At 46.5% G+C, this 19,448-nt stretch overlaps 2 protein-coding genes across 2 annotated transcripts; one reads left to right on the forward strand and one right to left on the reverse strand.

Annotated features, from left to right (window-relative positions):
• The first annotated feature begins 1,141 nt into the window (after positions 1–1,141).
• On the forward strand, positions 1,142–7,858 carry LOC135830302 (angiopoietin-related protein 7-like). Its single transcript, XM_065342568.1, has 7 exons — positions 1,142–1,366; positions 1,609–1,815; positions 3,488–3,628; positions 4,145–4,258; positions 4,878–5,083; positions 5,702–5,738; positions 6,731–7,858. The coding sequence occupies exons 1-7, from the start codon at positions 1,243–1,245 to the stop codon at positions 7,357–7,359; spliced, it is 1,458 nt and encodes a 485-aa protein (XP_065198640.1). The 5' UTR covers positions 1,142–1,242; the 3' UTR covers positions 7,360–7,858.
• A 6,012-nt stretch (positions 7,859–13,870) lies between these two features.
• On the reverse strand, positions 13,871–17,186 carry LOC135830319 (ryncolin-1-like). Its single transcript, XM_065342583.1, has 3 exons — positions 16,813–17,186; positions 14,634–14,652; positions 13,871–14,416 (listed from the first exon to the last, which is right to left on the reverse strand). Exons 1-3 carry the CDS (start codon positions 17,184–17,186, stop codon positions 13,871–13,873), a joined length of 939 nt encoding a protein of 312 aa, XP_065198655.1.
• Between the last annotated feature and the right edge of the window lie 2,262 nt (positions 17,187–19,448).

A 19,448-nucleotide genomic window follows, 5' to 3' on the forward strand; every position in this document is an offset into this window, starting at 1 on the left:
ATTGTATTGTATTGTATTTTATTATTTTACTTGGGCATTCCCAACAGGCCCAAAGGGCTTCTTACAGGGTGCCCAAGTTGAATGAAATTGTTAAGTTCCTGGAGAAATGAATTGGGGATATGACTTGAAGGGATTCGGGAAGCGCATTAAAGCGGTCAGCACCAAAGAATGAAATAGATCTGTATCCAGCTTGAGCTTGCACAATGGGTAAGGAAAGGGAATAATTGACTTGGCCTCGGGTTACTCTATCTGTGTGAGTGCAGTCACGGCGAAGGGAGAACATGTCAGAGAGGAGTGAACTGCAGATATTGTGGATGCAACCGAACACGAAGAATATGGACTTAGTATGATATCTTTTGTCTAAGCTAATTATGTGGTATCGCTCAAGCAAGTATGATGTCCGCGTGAATGTGTCATGCTCAAATATGCATCTAAGTGCTCTCTTACTTATGCGTAGCAGCTGATCTCTCACTTTGTCAGCGAGGCAGTGGACGTAGGCAGTGCTGACGTACTGGAGCTTGTCCTGGACTACTGACAAGTAGAACTGCCAACTAGCCTGGACAGCAAGGTTCCTCCTTCCACTGAGGGGGTTCACGTGGGCACTGAAACATAAAGTTGAATCAAGAGTCAGTTCTAGATACTTAACTTCGTCGAGCTCGTTATGGTGCTCACAAAACAAACAATGGCATTTGCAGATGACGGTCGGCGAGATACGCTCGGTTAGCCATGGAGGCGAAGACTCATTGAAGAGGTAGCCAGTGATCTTGTAAAATCTGCAACAGCGTGACACCTTTTCAAAAGCTACAGCGGTGTCTACTGTTACTGGAATAACTGCTCTCCAAGAGTTAATAGGGCGCAGCCATTCAGAAGATTCAGCAGGTCTACTACCACTAGAGCATTTGGAAGAAGCCCAAACTGGTACTCGGCTAGATGTTTCATGATACTAATGTTAATGATGCACTACATGACGTCAGACTTGAACCTACTTGTACTTGTGCTGTGCATCTACGCACTGCGGCGCAGGAAACCAGGCACAATTGAAACTGGATATCTACCATCATGATTATGCTATTACAGCAAGAAGGTACAAGAACATTTCCTCGACAGGATTTTGCGTGAGATTGATTTTGTCGTCGCTGGGAAAAACCTGTATTTTGAAGCGCCTCCAGTCACCGTTCGTGGAGCTCAGTCACCACAACGAGTCTTTTCTAGATAATCAGCTGAACGCTGATCGAAGTCAAAATGAACCTGCGGACAACTACTAGCCTCTCTGTACGGTTTGCATTGTTGTGGGTGGTCTCGTTTCGTAGTGTTCTCTCCAGGACCGTCCTTGCAGGAACCCACGCCAGTACTGGTAATGCAACAGGTAGGAGCATTACTATAGCGATGTTAGTTTACAACCCAACATCATTTTATCTGTGGACTGGTCGATCGAAGGTAAACTCTTGAGTATCACAAGCTACTAAACCCTTCCTAACCTCTTTGTTTTCTTTTCCGGTGGGATCATTTACTTGAATGGATTTTTTTTAAATGCGCTGCAGTGTTTGTGGCTGAAAGCAACTGTTCTCGTTTGTTGTGCAATCATTTACACTTTTTGTCCATTATTAGGTGTTGCTGAGTCGTGTATGGCACGAGTTCTTCATCTTCTACCATCTACAGCTCTTCGTCTTAGCATCCAGGACACAGAGATACTACTTGAAATAATTGGCCTGCGTCAACCCATTGATCAGCTCAACTACGCCAACGCTGACACCGCATCCCTATCCGCTTTGCTAGGTGGACGGCAGAATGCTGATATGCTGGTACAGTGTCTGAGTGAGTCTACTGATCTACTACGCATATACTGTACTTCTAATGAATTGATGACAAACATTACAAGTCTATGTTTGTGACTTTACACACACGTAACCCTGGTCCCTCACTCTTCGGGAATTTCTAGATACACGTATGTGAAAACTTGTCTCAGTAACTCATCAGACAATATTTTACCTGGCCCACCTGCACCGAGTCTGGCCTTACACAAACCTCTGAGTACATGACTGATTGTGTAGGCTTGAGCAATTTTGGTCTCCTTTGCATTGCCCAGGTTATATAAACGTTCAGCACCAGGGAAAAGAGCTTTATCGGTAGCGAGTACCATAACATGCTTTGCATTCAATTGATAATACTCGTCATCAATTTTTGGAAAGATTAAATTAAATTGCTGACGTATAATTATATCAATATTAAAATATTTGAAGAAGGGCTGAGGCTTCCTGCAGCTTCATCTGTGAAAAGAATTCGGGTGGACACACCCATTCCCATAGCGCTGCACATCACATCCGAACCAGTTCCGTTATTTTTACAACGTTTCGGCACTTGGCCATCGTCAGGTAATAACAATGAATACCCTGGAAGCACACAAGAGCAGTATATACGCAGAGTGTAGCGCCAAAAAAGATGCGAATTATGTCACCTAGTATGAAGAAGGGGGGACAGAGAGAGAGAAAAGGCGCAACTAGCACATCACGGAGGAGAAGCAGCAGAAGGTAGCGCGCATTGTGCTCTGTGAATGGCGTTACGCAGAGTGTAGCGCCAAAACATAAAATGATGCGAGTTATGTCACCTCTATACAGAGGGGGGAGAGAGAAGGTGCAACTGTGCACATCACGGAGAAGAAGAGCGCGCCGTTGTACTCTACGAAGTGAGGGTACATATATATAAGCTGAACTATGGGCAAAGTGCATTCTCTGCAGTTGAAGTAATAGGAAGAGAGCCTGATCGAGCCCGTCGCAAACTGCGCGAGGCGATTGAGATTCGTGATGCCAAGCCCCATGTGAACATAAGCACCGGATGGGATTTGTTGTGAATTTTCTCAGCTTCCCCTGCTGCTACTTCAATATCACTGAATAATTATAATATGAGGCGGGTCACTCAAATCCATTCTGTTCCTGATGCCTCGTCGCAGTTTGGCATGGAAGTTTAACCTCATAGTGCATTGACTCATGGGGCTCCGTGCTCCCCTCCTGTGCTAGAATTAACACCATAATTATTTGGCATGTACCCTCAATGCGCGCTACCTTCTGCTGCTTCTCCTCCGTGATGTGCTAGTTGCGCCTTTTCTCTCTCTCTCTGTCCCCCCTTCTGCATACTAGGTGACATAATTCGCATCTTTTTTGGCGCTACACTCTGCGTATATACTGCTCTTGTGTGGCTTCCACGGTATTCATTGTTATTACCTGACGATGGCCAAGTGCCGAAACGTTGTAAAAATAACGGAACGGGTTCGGATGTGATGTGCAGCGCTATGAGAATGGGTGTGTCCACCCGAATTCTTTTCAAATATTAAAATAGTCTTTGAATCCTGTTGTATTGGATTTGATACCACAAATTGGTACCTCAATCATTTTAGCATTAAGGAGCGCTCTTGCCGGCTGATTTTTGTACGAGAGTTCTAATACTTTATCCACCCACCTTTTGTTTTGAATTTGACTATTGTCTTTTGCAGGTGGGCAGCTCGAGCAATGTCGCCAAAGTCCCCCGTGCAGCAATGCAGGAAAATGCATTTTCAGCGGTTCTCGACAAGGGAGAGGCTCGTCGTACATTTGCAACTGCAATGATGGTCATTCTGGAATGTATTGTCAGACCGGTAATATTTTAGTGTATTAGTGATACGTAGTGTCACGCCAAAATAAAGGATTCTTCATCTCAAACGCTCAAACACGGTCTCTTTGCTGCATACCGTGTACGTCACTTGAAATGTTCAACATTATTTGGGCCCGTCCCATCAATAGGGTGAAATAGAAAAATGTTTTGGTAGAACTAATGAATTCTAACGTAATTAGGTTAACGTTATTAGAGAAAACCTAACTTTGTCTAACATCTACCAGAGGTTTACCTGAATTCCTGATAAATTTGAAACATCATGGTGTTGAAAAGTGAAAAGTGTGAAGAATTGATTGACTGCCACCACCAGACCTCAAACCATTCCGGAGCTATGGTGTAGCTGACATCTCATCAGATTTTAACAAACACATATTATTATTGAATCTTGAGACTTCAGAACTCCAACCTCCAGTGACTCTGCATAGGAGACAATAACGTTTTTGAAAATGTGTGTTTCTTGACACCTCTTGCTCTTTTACTTGCCTTTTCTACCGCTCAGTTCTACCATCTTGCGCTGGAAATCCATGTCAGAATGGGGCAACATGTCAACAAAGAGGGTCATCATTCCATTGTCACTGTCCTCCACTGTATACTGGACACCATTGTGAAAAAAGTGAGATTCATAACTCAGGAGGGAAACGTTAAAAATTTAACGGTTGTTCTCAAGTTATGAAGTGGTACTTTTTAACACGTGACACTCACTGTACCAAGATTTCAAAAGAATGTATTATACTTTTGCCAGTACGTAGATGTATATGCTGCCCTACTGGGATTCATCGATATCATGATAGGTAAGTACTAATAGGCCACTTCCTCCACCAAGGTATCCGTTTTTGTTCTCTTTTCAAACATTAAAGCCAAATTCACGAAGCGGGTTAACCCGTTATGTCCTGATTCCCAGGACAGAATGAAGCAGAATTTGAATTTTCATGACAATGTTCACCTTCGACAGGATGTGACTTTCGCCTCCTCCGCTCAAGTTCCATAATCTAAGACTCGTTTGGAAGCTCTGGTTTTAAAAGCGCATATCTCCGATTAATCTATTCACCTATATCCCTGTCTAAGCGCTTATGTGGGACCGAATATTACGAGTGACAGTGGTGTGAGTACTGGGGTTACTAATGTAGTGTACTTGACAGCTTCCTCCTATAGATTGTAATCGGTACTCCCTGATTGCTAGTCAAATGACGAAACACAATGTTTTACCATCCATGTGTGTGTTTATACAATAGAGTGGCTGGATGCAAGAACGTTCCGAAAGTACGCAAACACAGTGCATCAAATCAGTGATCAGATGAAGAACCTGGAGCGAGGGATGGACGCAGCCAGACATGACGACGTCAGTCGGATCGAAACCTTTCTCCAGAGACTTGAGCAAAAAGTCATGACAAAGTTCAATTCCACTTTGACTCAGCTCTCATCTGAAGTTGTAGCACCGGTAAGCACAGTACATACATCTACATGTACATATACTCATATAGTCATGTGTGCAGTCATATGCAGTTATGTTTATCGTCATTTTCAGAGTACCGCATTTCTCGCTCCACATATACTGACATACACAGACACATAGACAGCAATAGCGACAACACACGAAGTGAAGGGTAGTTGGCCGCAGCCACATGTTACTGGTGAGACTCAAGACTGAGTGAAGAAGTCAGGAAAAGAAGCGACAATAAAGAACACACCAGATGCTATATTTGCAACGGAAAATGTTTCGCGAGAAATCATTTCTCGCAATCTTGCTGCGCTCGGCCGGCGAGAAATACAACGTCTACATAGTATTATGTATTACAAGTATTTATTTGCAAATGTTGTTTATCAATGAAAAAGGATGAGGCAAGTAAAGTGTGTCTGGTAGTAACCCTACTGAATGCAAACAGACTGAACAATTGCCTGTAGTTTGTATGTCATGCCCTTACATTAGCATAGCTGTCAATCCAGCAGAAACAGTCAAACGGTTTCCTCAGACTTCGAAATTCACGCCTCCTGTGAAACTACACAGAATGGTGGTACGCAGCCCTCACTGAACACACACGTTTGCCTTTTCTTGTAGAATCACCGCCTGGATGAAGGCCACGGAAATCAAGAAGGTATGATGTAATATATTGATATTTATTTAAACGCGTTAAGCTGATAATTATTTTGTACGTGCACAAAGAGGAAATTCTTTCGTTGCAAATGTGAATCTGCACGTATCAGGTATATGACACAGAAATGGCATATGAACCACCACCTTGAAAAGGTACTTGTGAGTTTCTGGCCAGAAAGCGACCATCAAACACTATGTTGATCTGAATCTACTTCTAGTGATCTTGAATTGGTGAGAAACTCAGATTCATATTTTTATTTTATATATTTATTACAACATCTCAAGACTCGGTGGAAACACCGGCCAATGTTAAGAGAGTGGGTGATTGCCAACCAAGGCGATAAATAAAAATTGGTTGAAAAAGCGGTCATGTGCTCCTGCGTACACCAAGCACCTGGTCACCGTGCCTACAGGGTACAACTTACAGCCTGTTTGAACTTTTTTGGGTGCAGTCCTGTCACTCGAGTTGAACTCGAGTTGAACCTTGGTGTGAAAGTAGTCGCCTGCTGGCGTGGTGACCAGGTGGCTTGGGCACGCAGGAGGATGTGACCGCTTGTTCAACCATGTTCAATTGGGAATAAAGGAGGAGCGCTGCATCGCAGCTTTCTCGTACCAAAACCAGTCGACTCAGCGTCCAGAGGATTACAACAAATGGGCCAATCTCGGTCATCCGTGCTTTTATAAGAACGAAATGGCGCTTTTAGTGACATTTTGCATACAAATCCCCATCTAGTAGGGCGCAGTCACCCAGTTTCGGTGAAAGTGCGCGAGTTCGATTGGGGATAAAGTAGGAAGGGAGCGTCGCAGCTTCCTCGGACCACGACCATTCGACTCAGCACTCCGAAGACTACAACTGGTGAAATCTTGATTTTAGGCTTAACTTCCCCTTTAACAGTCACCCGAAGCTTTGCGTACATTTCCGCTGCATTTATTAATTTTGTTCCCTTCCTCGGGTTATGAACGTTTTTACTATATTTTTGCGCTCTTCTGCAGGGTTATTTTCTTGTCAGAGAACCGACTCTGGTCCGTCAGGTGTATTCAATGGCAGAACACCGACAACAAGATTCACTGCTTACTGTGATCGAGAGACTGATGGAGGTGGCTGGATTGTGTTTCAGAGAAGACAAGATGGCTCAGTGGACTTTTACCGTGACTGGAATGCATACAAACGAGGTTTCGGATCAGCGTCTGGAGAGTTCTGGCTGGGTCTAGATACACTACACTATCTGACGTCACAAGCTGGTAGTACTTATGAACTGCGTATTGATATGGTGTTCAATACAACTGGAGAGAAGCATTATGCCAAGTGGTCAACATTCCGTGTTGAAGGTGAAGCTAACAATTACAGACTACACGTTTCAGGATTCTCAAGCCCTACATTGCAAGACAGAATGAGTTACCACAATGGACAACAGTTCAGTACTCCAGACCATGATCATGACTCATGGAGTGGTGACTGTTCTACTAGATGGAAGGGTGGTTGGTGGTATAAGACCTGTCACCAAGTCAATGTCAATGGATTGTATGGACGTAGTGATGGAGACTCAGCTGGCATAACGTACTTACAAAGGGGGTACAAAAGTTTGAAGTTTGTGGAAATGAAGCTAAGAAAGCGTGTATAAAACCCAATGCACTACTAGATTCACTTCACACTGCGCTTATTTGCATCCAAATGCAACATACTGCACGTCTTAACTAGTTTCCTCTTTTCATAATGTCTTTAGAAATGTTTAGACCTCTTTCCACGCTTACAATTCCTTTGCAGAGAGTCAGCATGCCATTCGATTCTCAGTCGCGAGATTCTACAAACCATCGATGCTTTGTTTAACATAATATTACTCCACACATTCACTAAGTGAGTGTTTGCCATTTAAGGGCATTGCTCCAGTTCCTTCGCCACCATGAAACACATTGATCTCCTTGGAGCGCTTTCGTTTTATACTTTTTATCAGCGAGCCATCGTGGTTTCAAGAATACGATCACTCTTTGTAACGAATGGTACTTTTCCTCTCTACTACAGCCACCCGCATTCTCTCACTAACCACCTGAACGTCATTAACCGTCTAGCGCTAGCCACTTCAACTGTTTTTGTTTTGCGTGACTAATTGCTTAAACCAAACACACAGTAGAATGACTCGCCAGCAAAAGCTGACGTTCAATTGAGGGGTAGACACACTATCAAAAATGTCTGTGACATGCACGGTAGGTAAGAACTGTTTCCTGGTGCCTCTATATCTTTTACTTTGAACTATGTGCGGCTCCTCCGTTATTACTGAAGATTGGGGTGAAAGTTGGCACTGAGATCCCGAGTTGGAGTACTCTGATTTTCTCCGATCGAATATTCGAGTAAAAAAGGGGAAGGACACAATGTTACGAGTTATGACTACCGTTAAGTCTGGGATAAAAGTAACTGTCTACAAACGTTGGTGGACAGTTAGGCATAACTCGTAACATGTTGTCCTCCTTTTTCACCATAATTTAATTGGATGGTGGCACCATCCGAGTTGAAGACAGAGATTAGAGGAAACATGGAAAAAGAGAGCAATACCTACATGTAGATACTAGGTAGGTGCGATTAGACTGAGTCAGTAGTCCACATTCAGTTCTCGGCGCGCAGGTAGCGGTAAACCTGCGTCTTGAATGCCTGCATTCGGCTGCGATGGGGAGGATGCAGGAGCACATCACAGGGCAATGCATTCCACTGGTGAAGAACACAGTGGGGAAATGATTGCTTCAGGACTAACGGGGTAGAGGCTGGCAGGCTGGCGTCCAGGTGAAACTGGTGGCCGGCAGCGCAGGCATGGTCGCTCCGGGTTCACGGGGTGGCCAACTGCTGACGGCGAGCTGGCAGAACCGCGAGAAGTTGAGGTGGGCCCGTAATTACTTGTCGCTTGTATAAACAAGCTAGGGCAGCTACTGTCCGTCTGATTGCCATACTGGGCAGGATTGCTCCCGGACCGATGATTCTGAGGGCGCTGTGCTGGACTCCGTCCAGTCGGCTGAGTTGGCTGGGTGACGCTCCAATCCAGATAAGTGGGACGTACTCCAGCAGGGGACGAACGAATGCCTTGTACACGGTTATGCGCCCAGCCGGAGGGAGAAGATGAGCAGACCGGCGCAAAAGACCAAGTCGCTGCGTTGCCCGGGTTGCAACAGACCGGAGGTGCTCCCCAAAAGACAGCTTCTAGTCAAAAAGGACGCCTACAGTCCCTTTCAAAAAGATTAACAATCAGGTTTTAGTCCCTTTATTGGCTGGCCTATACATTGATCGAACACCGATGTTCGATGGGGTAGGCATTTTGAAATTATCGTAACTAGGTCAAATCTCGGTCTTTCGGAGAGATCGAAATATGTAGGTCGAAGAGAAAACTCTCAGCTGTCGCCTCGAACAATTTGCAAAGCGATACAATAAGCGGTTCTTGAGTTATAGCATTCGTAATGTTGGTCCCGGGAAATTTGCGCTCAGAGGGCGATGCGTGGGTCAACGGCCGGGATTTTCCCTGCTTACGTCACCTGTTGACAAGACTACACCGATTCAACTTCAAAAGCAGGTTCCCGGGAGTCTCTACGAAATTTTTTGAGTTTGATACGAGCAACAGGAGTGAAATGGTGGATAGAGATTGATCTCGAGCGTGAGCCCAGCGCTGGTGGGCCTTCCCTGGCTTGCAGCGATGGGCCAGTGCATCCCGTGGAGTCGAGTGTACGCTCATTGCGCTCCTCTCGCCAAGGCCTTTCCAGGATGCCCAAGATCGTGGAATTTGTCCAATGCAAACTAAAGTTACGTCCAATTTAGTTACAGGTTTGGCGATTGCGTGGGCTTGTTTGTATTTTATTCGGCAAATAAAGGGTTAAAAAGTATGAAGATAAGGGGAAATTGAACAACAAAGTACATAAAAGGGCTTGTTAGGGCGCAACAAATTGTTCTGCGAAGGTTTCGGAACAATTGGACCAGCGGTTAAGGAGTTAGTATTTCGGCCAGGTTTCGGGCTTTTTCCCATGGTTTACAATTTGCCCTGGAAGCCAGTATCGATTTTTTTATCAAAACCCACGATTTATCTTTTCCTTTTTGGCCTTGTGGTTATGAATGTGTAGTATCCCTGCCCGACCAATACGGAAGCAGTACGGAACTAATACGGAGCTTTGCCTGATGTATATTTAGTGTATCTCCGTATGTAAGCGTACGGCGTCTGCTGCATATAAGCGGCTGCGCATTTCTGTTTTGATGAAGATGAGATTTTGATAATAACGAGCTATTCAACCTCCAGGTGTGCACCGGAGAGAAAGTCAGTCATTTTGCCGTTTCTTCTTTCACTAATAATTATATCTCAGGTGTGTACCTGAAAGAAGTAGAATAAAAGTAATTCTTGTTGATTTCACCGCGCCTACCACTCGGCTACCCATTACATTGGTGGCAGCGGTGGGATTCGAACCCACGCCTCCGGAGAGACTGGAGCCTCAATCCAGTGGTGGCAGCGGTGTAGTTTAAAATAAAACGACGTGATTCGACCCCAGACCCCCATGGCTACCCATTACATTGGTGGCAGCGGTGTAGTTTTAAATAAAACAACGTGATTCGACCCCAGACCCCCATGGCTCAACCCGCTGCAGCTCCGTGCGACGAATCAAGATGAGAATCATGTTTCTTGCCTTCCTCGGCCTGGCACTGCTTAGCCTGCAGCACAGTCAGGGTGCTAGCGTGGATCACCCTTCTCTCCGCACGGCATCCACTGGAGACTCCGATGGCGATTCCAAGCGACCCGCTACCTACATCAAGTATACTACCGGTGGTGCTGGCGAAGCTGATGAGGACGAAAACAGGCAGGCTGCTGCCCAAGACAAGGAGGGTATTCCCCAAGACCAGCAGCGTTTGATTTTTGCAAGCACGCAGTCGGAAGCAGGAGCCCACTCTTCACTTGGTACTTCGCCTCCGTGGTGGAATGCAGATTTTCGTCAACACTCTTCCTGGCTAGACCATCACTCTTTACGTCGCGCAAAGTGATGCTATCGACAATGTGAAGACCACGATTCAAGACGAGGAGGGAGGTCATTTGTCTGACGCCGAGCTAGCCGCTCTGGGTGACCGGCTCAACCAAGATGAAGATAAAACCTGGCTTGCTCTCCGCCGTAGCTCCAGCCGCCGCCGTGGTTACTAACGCTGATTCCAGGTATGGCATTTTCTTTCCTGTCTTCCTTCAGTCTCCCTGTTCTCTTCAGTCTTCCTTTATGCGAGTGTGTGAATCCAGTTTAGTTTGGTAGACGTCTGATCATGGTGAGCCACGGTTTACCCAGCTAACGTGGGACAATGTGTGTGACAACGCCCCTTATAGTTATAGTGTATTCAGTTCGGTTTTTGAACTGCGATGTTCCTGGCGGGTTGTGCCAGCGTAGTGCAGCAAGAGTGCTGTGGTTTCAGGTCCTATTTGGAGGACAGTTCTTTCCCTTTTGACCCCGTGAGATCGTGTGAACCTTGTGTGCTTTTACTTCTACTTTATGATTTGTTATCAGTTCATTTCTTCTGTCTACTCTAAACGTTATCATTTCCGATATATTATTTGCCATCTTCCGGTTGACGCTGTGTTCGTAACTCTTCACTAATTTTTTGAAAATCACGAGGGCGTGATTATCTGTAGGAAGGGAGGGTGTAGTATCCCTGCCCGACCAATACGGAAGCAGTACGGAACTAATACGGAGCTTTGCCTGATGTATATTTAGTGTATCTCCGTATGTAAGCGTACGGCGTCTGCTGCATATAAGCGGCTGCGCATTTCTGTTTTGATGAAGATGAGATTTTGATAATAACGAGCTATGCAACCTCCAGGTGTGCACCGGAGAGAAAGTCAGTCATTTTGCCGTTTCTTCTTTCACTAATAATTATATCTCAGGTGTGTACCTGAAAGAAGTAGAATAAAAGTAATTCTTGTTGATTTCACCGCGCCTACCACTCGGCTACCCATTACAAATGCTGTCTGCTGACCATGAAGTTGTGAGTTCAAATCCCAACAAATCTTCAAGTCAAACATTTTTTCTTCATTTTTTCTTTGTAAAGGTGATCACGCTGGTACAAGACAAAGAAGATGACTGCGCCAAACGACTTGTTGCTGGAGCTCGCGTTTCCTGCCGAACTGACTGACACTTGACTGGCTCACGCCATGTGAAGTTGTGAACACACACAACACTGAAACGGTGTTTGTTTGTTTCTTTCTTTTATTTGAATTCGTTTAGAGCACAAGCAATTCTGCCTTCTCACCAGAGGAAAAACCTCCGGTTCCTGCTAAGAACGAATATAATTTTATGAGAGAAGGAAATATGAAAAAGAATCATAACAATCATGATAATTGCAAAGCACAAAGTATGTATATAATTCAAATGGGTGTGTGTATGTGTAAGCATGCAGTGAAGAACACACAGAGAAAACATGCAGTAATGTGTAGGGATGCCGAGCATGGAAGGAGCGCTAATAACACTGGTTACAAATTACAATTAATTCTGTTCAGAGCCAGTTTAAAGGCAAAAGCCACACTGTGGAGGCGAATATCACTGAGAAGGGCATTCCAAAGAGTGCTTCCCACAAATGTCAATGACTTACGACCGGAAGGTCCAGGAAGGAAAGGCACTTGCAGTAGCCGCTGTTCCTGTCCTCGAGTAATTTGGCAATCATCCCGGGATGCTTGGCCTGTATTAGCCGTCAACTGAAAGTAGGTGCATAAAAGAGGACTTACAAGATCATGCAGGCAACGGAAAACGAAAAAACAAAACCTTGTAGTGAAAAATGTGAGTTAGGGATCGAATAGATAAGCTCACGAGGTGGGGGGCTGTGGATGCATGGCTGGAGAGTCGTAAAATTGCACGAATTCCGGATTTGCTGGATCTGATTAAACGACTCTGCAGCTGCTGTGTCAGCGACGGGAAGAATGCATTGGATGCGTACGTTAGTCGTGCTTGCACAATGCCAATGTACCAAAGTCTGCGGGCTCTTATGGGCAGAGATTGCCCATGGCGCCATAGCTGCCTGATCGCGACTGACGCCTTCTGCACAGCACTGGAGACATGTGGCTGCCAGGATAGCTGGTCATCAATGGTTAAGCAATTAGTGATGCAAACAACACAGAAAACAGCTGGTGAAGTGGATAGCGATATATGGTTAATGTTCAGGTGGTTAGTGAGAGAATGCGGGTGTTTGTAGTAGACAGGAAAAGTACAGTACATTAGAAAGAGTGATTGTATTCTTGTAACCACGATGGCTCGCTGATAAGAAGTATAAAACGAAAGCGCTCCTAGGAGATCAACGTGTTTATGGTGGCAAAAGAGCTGGTTATGAGGATGCGCGCAATGCCCTGAAAGTGTAAACGCTCACTTAGTGCATGTGTGTAGTAACTCTACACACATGAGCACTCTGGCAAGGTACGTTCGAGCCTGATTGGAAATTTTTATTTCCATTGCTATCAGGTTCGGCCTCATTTCCTCTGTGCTGCGCTGATGAGTTCAAAAAGAACGAAACAGCATGCTGTCCGCAGATTGAGTATTTCGCTTCTGCTCTTGTAGCAGTTGAGCACTCTTGCGTGGGGTAGTGCCTTTGCTGTTTGCGTTATGGAGAGCTCACTGACTTGTCAGTTTGAGCACTCTGGCAAGGTACGTTCGAGCCTGATTGGAAATTTTTATTTCCATTGCTATCAGGTTCGGCCTCATTTCCTCTGTGCTGCGCTGATGAGTTCAAAAAGAACGAAACAGCATGCTGTCCGCAGATTGAGTGTGTGTAGTAATATTATGTTAACCAAAGCACTGCTGGTTGGTGGAACCTCCCGTTGAAGAATAGAATGGTCATGTTGACTCTCCTACAAAAGAATTGCAAGTGTGGTTGGCTATAAAATCCCTGCAATCGCCACGCAAAGTGGTCATTGGCTACCCCAGCCATGTATTGCTTGGAATAAAATAAATAGTATTTCCCTATATACTCACATATTTTCCTATATAGCATTTCCCTAGATTTCCTTCACGCCAGTGTTCAAACATACAGAAAGAAGCCAGGTAATCATAAACAGAGGAAACCAGTGAAAACTTTTAAAAGTGCAGAATGTTTGCATTTGGATGCAAATGAGCACAGTGTGTGAAGTGAATCTAGTAGTGCATTGGGTTTTAGCCACGCCTTCTTAGCTTCATTTCCACAAACTTCAAACTCTTGTACCCGCCTTGATAGTACACTACGCCAGTTAGGTCTCCATCTCTACGTCCATACAATCCATTGACATTGACATGGTGACAGTTGTTATACCACCAACCACCTTTGTGTGCATTAGAACAGTCACCCCTACTAGAGTCATGGTCACGATCTCGAGTACTGAACTGTTGTCCATTGTGGTAATTCATCATGTCCGTCAAGGAAGGGCTTGAGAATCCTGATATATGAAGTCTGTAATTGTTAGCTTCACCTTCAACAAGGAATGTTGACCACTTGCCGTAATGCTTCTCTCCAGTTGTCTTGAAGACCATATCAATACGCAGTTCATAAGTACTACCAGCTTGTGACGTCAGATAGTGTAGTGTATCTAGACCCAGCCAGAACTCTCCAGACGCTGATCCGAATCCTCGTTTGTATGCATTCCAGTCACGGTAAAAGTCCACTGAGCCATCCTGTCTTCTCTGAAACACAATCCAGCCACCTCCATCAGTCTCTCGATCACAGTATGCAGTGAATGTCGTAGTCGTTGTTGTGCCATGGAATACACCTGGCGGACCAGAGTCGGTTCTCTGACAAGAAAATAACCCTACAGAAGAACGAAACAAAATAGTAAAAACGTTCATAACCCGATGAAGGGAACAAATACGTGTAGTGGAAATGTGCGTTCCATTCAGCAAAGCTACGGGTGACTGTTAAAAGCACGATGTAATAATGGCATATGTATACTGCTAGTCTCTTGCTGAATTCGTGGAAAAAATTGCGTTTGCAATGTCAGTCAAGCCCGATCTGTGTTGAGTGAGCACAAACCAGGTTAGCTTCTTTGAAGCATGGGTCCTCAAGTAATACAAAAAAGCCCCTGCTGCCATCCTAAGCAGCTTTACTATCCCTGTAACAGCGGCTATCAACGTTCATCTCCATCGTCAGCTGCAAGCACAGATTCTACATTCTTCAATACCGGAACGTTGTGCATACGTCTCGAGACGTATTTAGCATATCAAATTTGATGGGGATAAAGTCTCCTCGGGAGGACCTTCAGGATCCCTGGAAGGATTCAGAAGACTGGATCTGTCAAGACGTTGGGCGAACATTGCGAACAACCTCTCCTCTTTGATTGAGAACTCTCTGTACTGCCACATCTGATTCTCGTTCTTGGTGGAGAGGTGTTCTTTTTCACATTAATTCGGTCGTCATGGCATCGACAATTGACATCTAAAATAAAGCTGGAGTTCTCCCAAAACCAGAGCCGGCAATATTTTACTGACCTTGAATTCTCTTCCGCAAACACTAGCATGATACTCAAGGGTAAGACGGAATGAAATATGGGCGACGAAGTTGAAAGTTATGTTAGGTACCTCCGCCCGTGTTACTCACCTACGTCATTCTCACCTTTCGTTCCGTTGGCCTGGGTAGCTACTTGCGCACCCGTGTTTGCCATAGCTACCCAGGCCCTATATATTGCGTCGCCTCTCTTCGAATCTCTCTCTCAACTCTCTTCGAATCTCTCTCTCTTTCAAAATGTAGTCGTTTAGTTCCTCTTTCTCTCCGTCTATGATAAATGTCTTCCCACTACTAGTACCTGTCCCCAGTTGTTCCTTTGTGTCTGGGATGGTGAGTCCTTCTGTGACTCAACATTGGCGCCCGGCTTTTGCCGAAGCCCACGACCCTGGGATTCTCGTGCTCTACCGACTGGCCGAATAATTCGTCTCGTCCATATCAACCTCGTATCTCCTACGCCAACTTCGTCTCGTCCATATCAACTTCGTCTCTCCTACGCCAACCTCGTCTCGTCCATGTCAACCTCGTCTCTCCTACGCCAACCTCGTATCGTCTCTGTCAACCTCGTCTCGCCTATGTCCACCTCGTCTCGTCATGCAGGTCAGCTACCTTTCTCTCTTTCTTTTTTTTTGTATGCGTTTCTTCTCCCGAGTTAAAACTCCGTATGAAGACATCCAAGAAGAAGATTGCCTGATGAGTCCAGCGGGGACGAAACGTACGTCGCAATCGAGCTATGTCGTTGCTGCGTCATCATCTATGTGCCATGCGCTACTTGATGTACCAGCCTGCTATGCCGGATACCGCCAGCCATGCATCGACCAGGCGCCAGGCGCGAACTGATGGTGGTGGTGGTGAGAAGGAGAGCTCTGTGCCAGAACTTTGCAGCCTAGAGAGCGTGTGTGGGCAGGCGTGTGTTTACCGCCATATTGCCAGGTGTGTCTTTACCACCATATTTATCAACCAGCGTTCCTCCTTCGTCAAATTTATTTTCGGTTTATTTGTTTCGTGAATTTTTTTGTAGTGTGTGTGCGCGCGTGTGTTCATAAAACATTACCAAGTTAGGGGTCCGATCATGGTGAGCCACGCTCTAATTATTGGATGTTGAGGGCCGAGAACAAAGCCTTGGGGCACTCCGAAGGTGCAAGTCAGAGCAGGGCTGGCTGAAGGCGAGATGAGGATCTGCTGCTTGCGGCCGGAAAAGTAGTCAACGAACCAACTAAGGGCTTTTCCAGAAATTCCAACCGCGAGGAGGTCTTGGATCAACTTGTCGTGGTGAACTTTATCAAAAGCCTTAGACATGTCTAAAAGGCACAGCCCTGTGGTCTTGCCACTGTACATATGACATCGATTGCGGACACCAATGCTGCAGTCACAAAATTTCACCTGGGCACCCGAGTCCAGGAACACGCGAACCTTTGCCGTTAGGGTCTTTCCCTCAACTCTCGCTACTCTGGTCATCAGCCGCACACTGCTGTATCCAACCTTCCTGTCCGTTACAATCTCAGTCGGTTTCTTCCGGTTGTCATCTGCTCCATCCCACGCATCATGTATGAGCAGATTGTGGTTCCTCTTGCACTTTATGCACTTCGAGCTTGACTGACAATGCCTTGCCACATGGCCGTACTTGAGGCAGTTCCAGGACGGTCTCTCTTGTCGCAGAAACGCCTTTCTCCTTTCCTTTAGCATAGACTCCAGCCGCTTCTCGGCGTCTGTGGCCGATATCGCCAAGCACCGCACCGACGCAGTGGGCCTCGGATCTGATCGTTTCACTGGCTTCCTGGCAGTATCACCCTGTCGTACGTGTGCGACCTGGTAAGACGCGCTGTGCTCCTGAACCAGACGCAGAGACATCCCATAGCACTGCCGTTCGATCAGGTACGTCTTCATCTCAGGTCCACATTGCTCCAAGATCACCTGCTTTGCCATTGCTTGCAGCACAGGGGCCACCTTACCTATAACAGCGCTATACTTGGTGTCCACCTCGCTATCTTCAGTCATAGCGAGCGTGGCCCATACCTCTACATCTCGGCAAACACGCACAACGTATTGGGAAAAAGACTCCTATGAACGCTGCTTGCCTGTCAGCAAAGTCTTCCACGCTTTGTCTGGCGTCTTTCCGAGCGAGGCAAGCAACTCTCACTTTGCTTCCTCATAATATAAGTATTGCAGCCAATACAGGTCTTTTCCGCCGTGCTACCTGAGAGAGCGATACGCAATCGCAGCAGCACTTCGTTTTCTTCGAATTCGTTCTTGGAACATACATGTAGGTTTGTCCTCAAACAGGTGACAACAGAAGCAGTAGGGGTAGGTTGCACTTTTTGAAGCTCCCGTAAATCTTTCTTGGTAGAGCCCAGCCGGCATCAGGCCGGACTGGAGGTAGTTTCCGTAGGGTAGCAGTAAGTTTTTCTAGTAGTGCTCGTAGAAATTGGTGACCTCCGCCATGCCTGGGGCCACCACGAGAACAAACACTCGCGCGACTGCCCTGAGTGATGAAGAGCTGAGGCTGATGGCGTCGTTGCCGGGCATTGAGTTATCTGTAGTAGAAATCCTGAAAACGTTGGCCGCACTTGTCTCGGAATCGGCTGATCGGGGGACGCGCCTAAACAAACGGGTTGACGAGCTGTCAAGGCAGCTCAAAGACGTGAACGGTAGTGTCTCTCCGAGAATCCGCCATTGCCTTGCGAAAAGCTACCCCAAGGCCAGTTCAAACACAGCAGGGTACGGGTCAACCTTCGCGTAGGCGTACCAAAGCAGGCAGTGCGGGTACAGGTACTCGAAAGCATGACACCACGATGTCCCGTAGCGTCCCCAGCAACATTTCCCGTAGCGGTGACGAGTGTGAAGAGGATGGCAGCGTCCCCTGCAACATCTCCCGTAGCAGTGTGAAGGGGATGGCGACCAAGATGCAACCTGTGTAGACGAAGACAGATTCCAACCAGTCCAGAACTCAAAGCGGAGCAAGAAGCAGTGCGTGCTCCAGGTGATCGCAGATGACAGCTGGAAGATGGTGTCGTCAGAGCCTCCCAGGGCGAAGAAAGCTGTGCTGTACGTTGGCAACCTAGGCGACCAATGCACCGAGGAACGCCTCAGGGAGTTTGTGCAACACAGAGTAGCTGCGGTTGGGACATCTGCGGATGTGCACGATTGCAGTATGCACGAATCGGCAACGGGCAAAATCTCAGCGAGACTGACAGTTGACGCTGCAACAGTTTCTACAATTACCGCTGCAAACTTCTGGCCCCGGCCACTTTATGCCAGGCAAAGGCGTTTCAAAGAAAGCAGTGGAGCACGCCATGATAATTCTAGCCCACCTGCCAAAACTGATGACATCACCAAGTCTGACCCTCCTCCTCAGAACAATGATAGTCTCCCACCTGCCGACCCTCTCCTGAGCAATGACCAGTAAGACGTTGAAATTGCTGGTTACGAATGCCTTTTGGTATCCGTTCAAAGTTTGGCGAATTTCAGCATACCCTTCTGGCATCTGATGCAGATATTGCTGTAGTCACAGAAACCAAGCTGACCCTGGATAAGATGACGCAAGCCGAAGTGACTCTTCCTGGGTACTCCCCTCCAGTAAGACGAGACCGAACACCACAGGGCGGAGGCGTGGCTGTGTGGGTGAAATCCCACCTAGCTTTCCAAGAACTGGAAGCTGTTCCAACCCTTGATCAAGAAGTTGTATGGCTTTCTATCCGCATAAGACCTGGCCGCAAAGTTGTCTTGTGTGCTGCCTACCACCCAGGGTCTCTTCCTGGCAACGATATCAGTATGGTAGATTACTTGGACCAGACCATTGACGTTGCCCGGGTGGATGCACAACACCTCATCATCGCTGGCGATTTCAATGCGCACAACACTGCCTGGCTGGGCAGCAGTAGAACAACTCCAGCTGGGGAGAAACTGGAGGACCTCTGCGCACTACATCACCTCCAGCAGCATGTGACGGAGCCTACTCGTGGAAATGCCCTCCTCGACCTCATCATGAGTGACCTGGGCAACCCGACGGTCCGGCTCGGGCCCCCCAATCGATAGATCTGACCACGCCACCATCTTGGCAGAATTCAAGACAGAACTATGTCGAGAGCCCAAGACGGCCAGAACAGTCTGGCAATATGGCCGCGCTGACTGGGACAGACTAAACCACCACCTTAGGAGTGTGGACTGGGATGCCCTCATGTCTGAGGATGCAAACAGCAGCTGCACCAATATTGCCTCTGCCATCCTAGATGGAATGAACCAGTTTATCCCATCCCAACT

Source organism: Sycon ciliatum, assembly GCF_964019385.1.
Source record: "Sycon ciliatum chromosome 5 unlocalized genomic scaffold, ocSycCili1.1 SUPER_5_unloc_1, whole genome shotgun sequence".
In the NCBI taxonomy this organism is placed as follows: domain Eukaryota; kingdom Metazoa; phylum Porifera; class Calcarea; order Leucosolenida; family Sycettidae; genus Sycon; species Sycon ciliatum.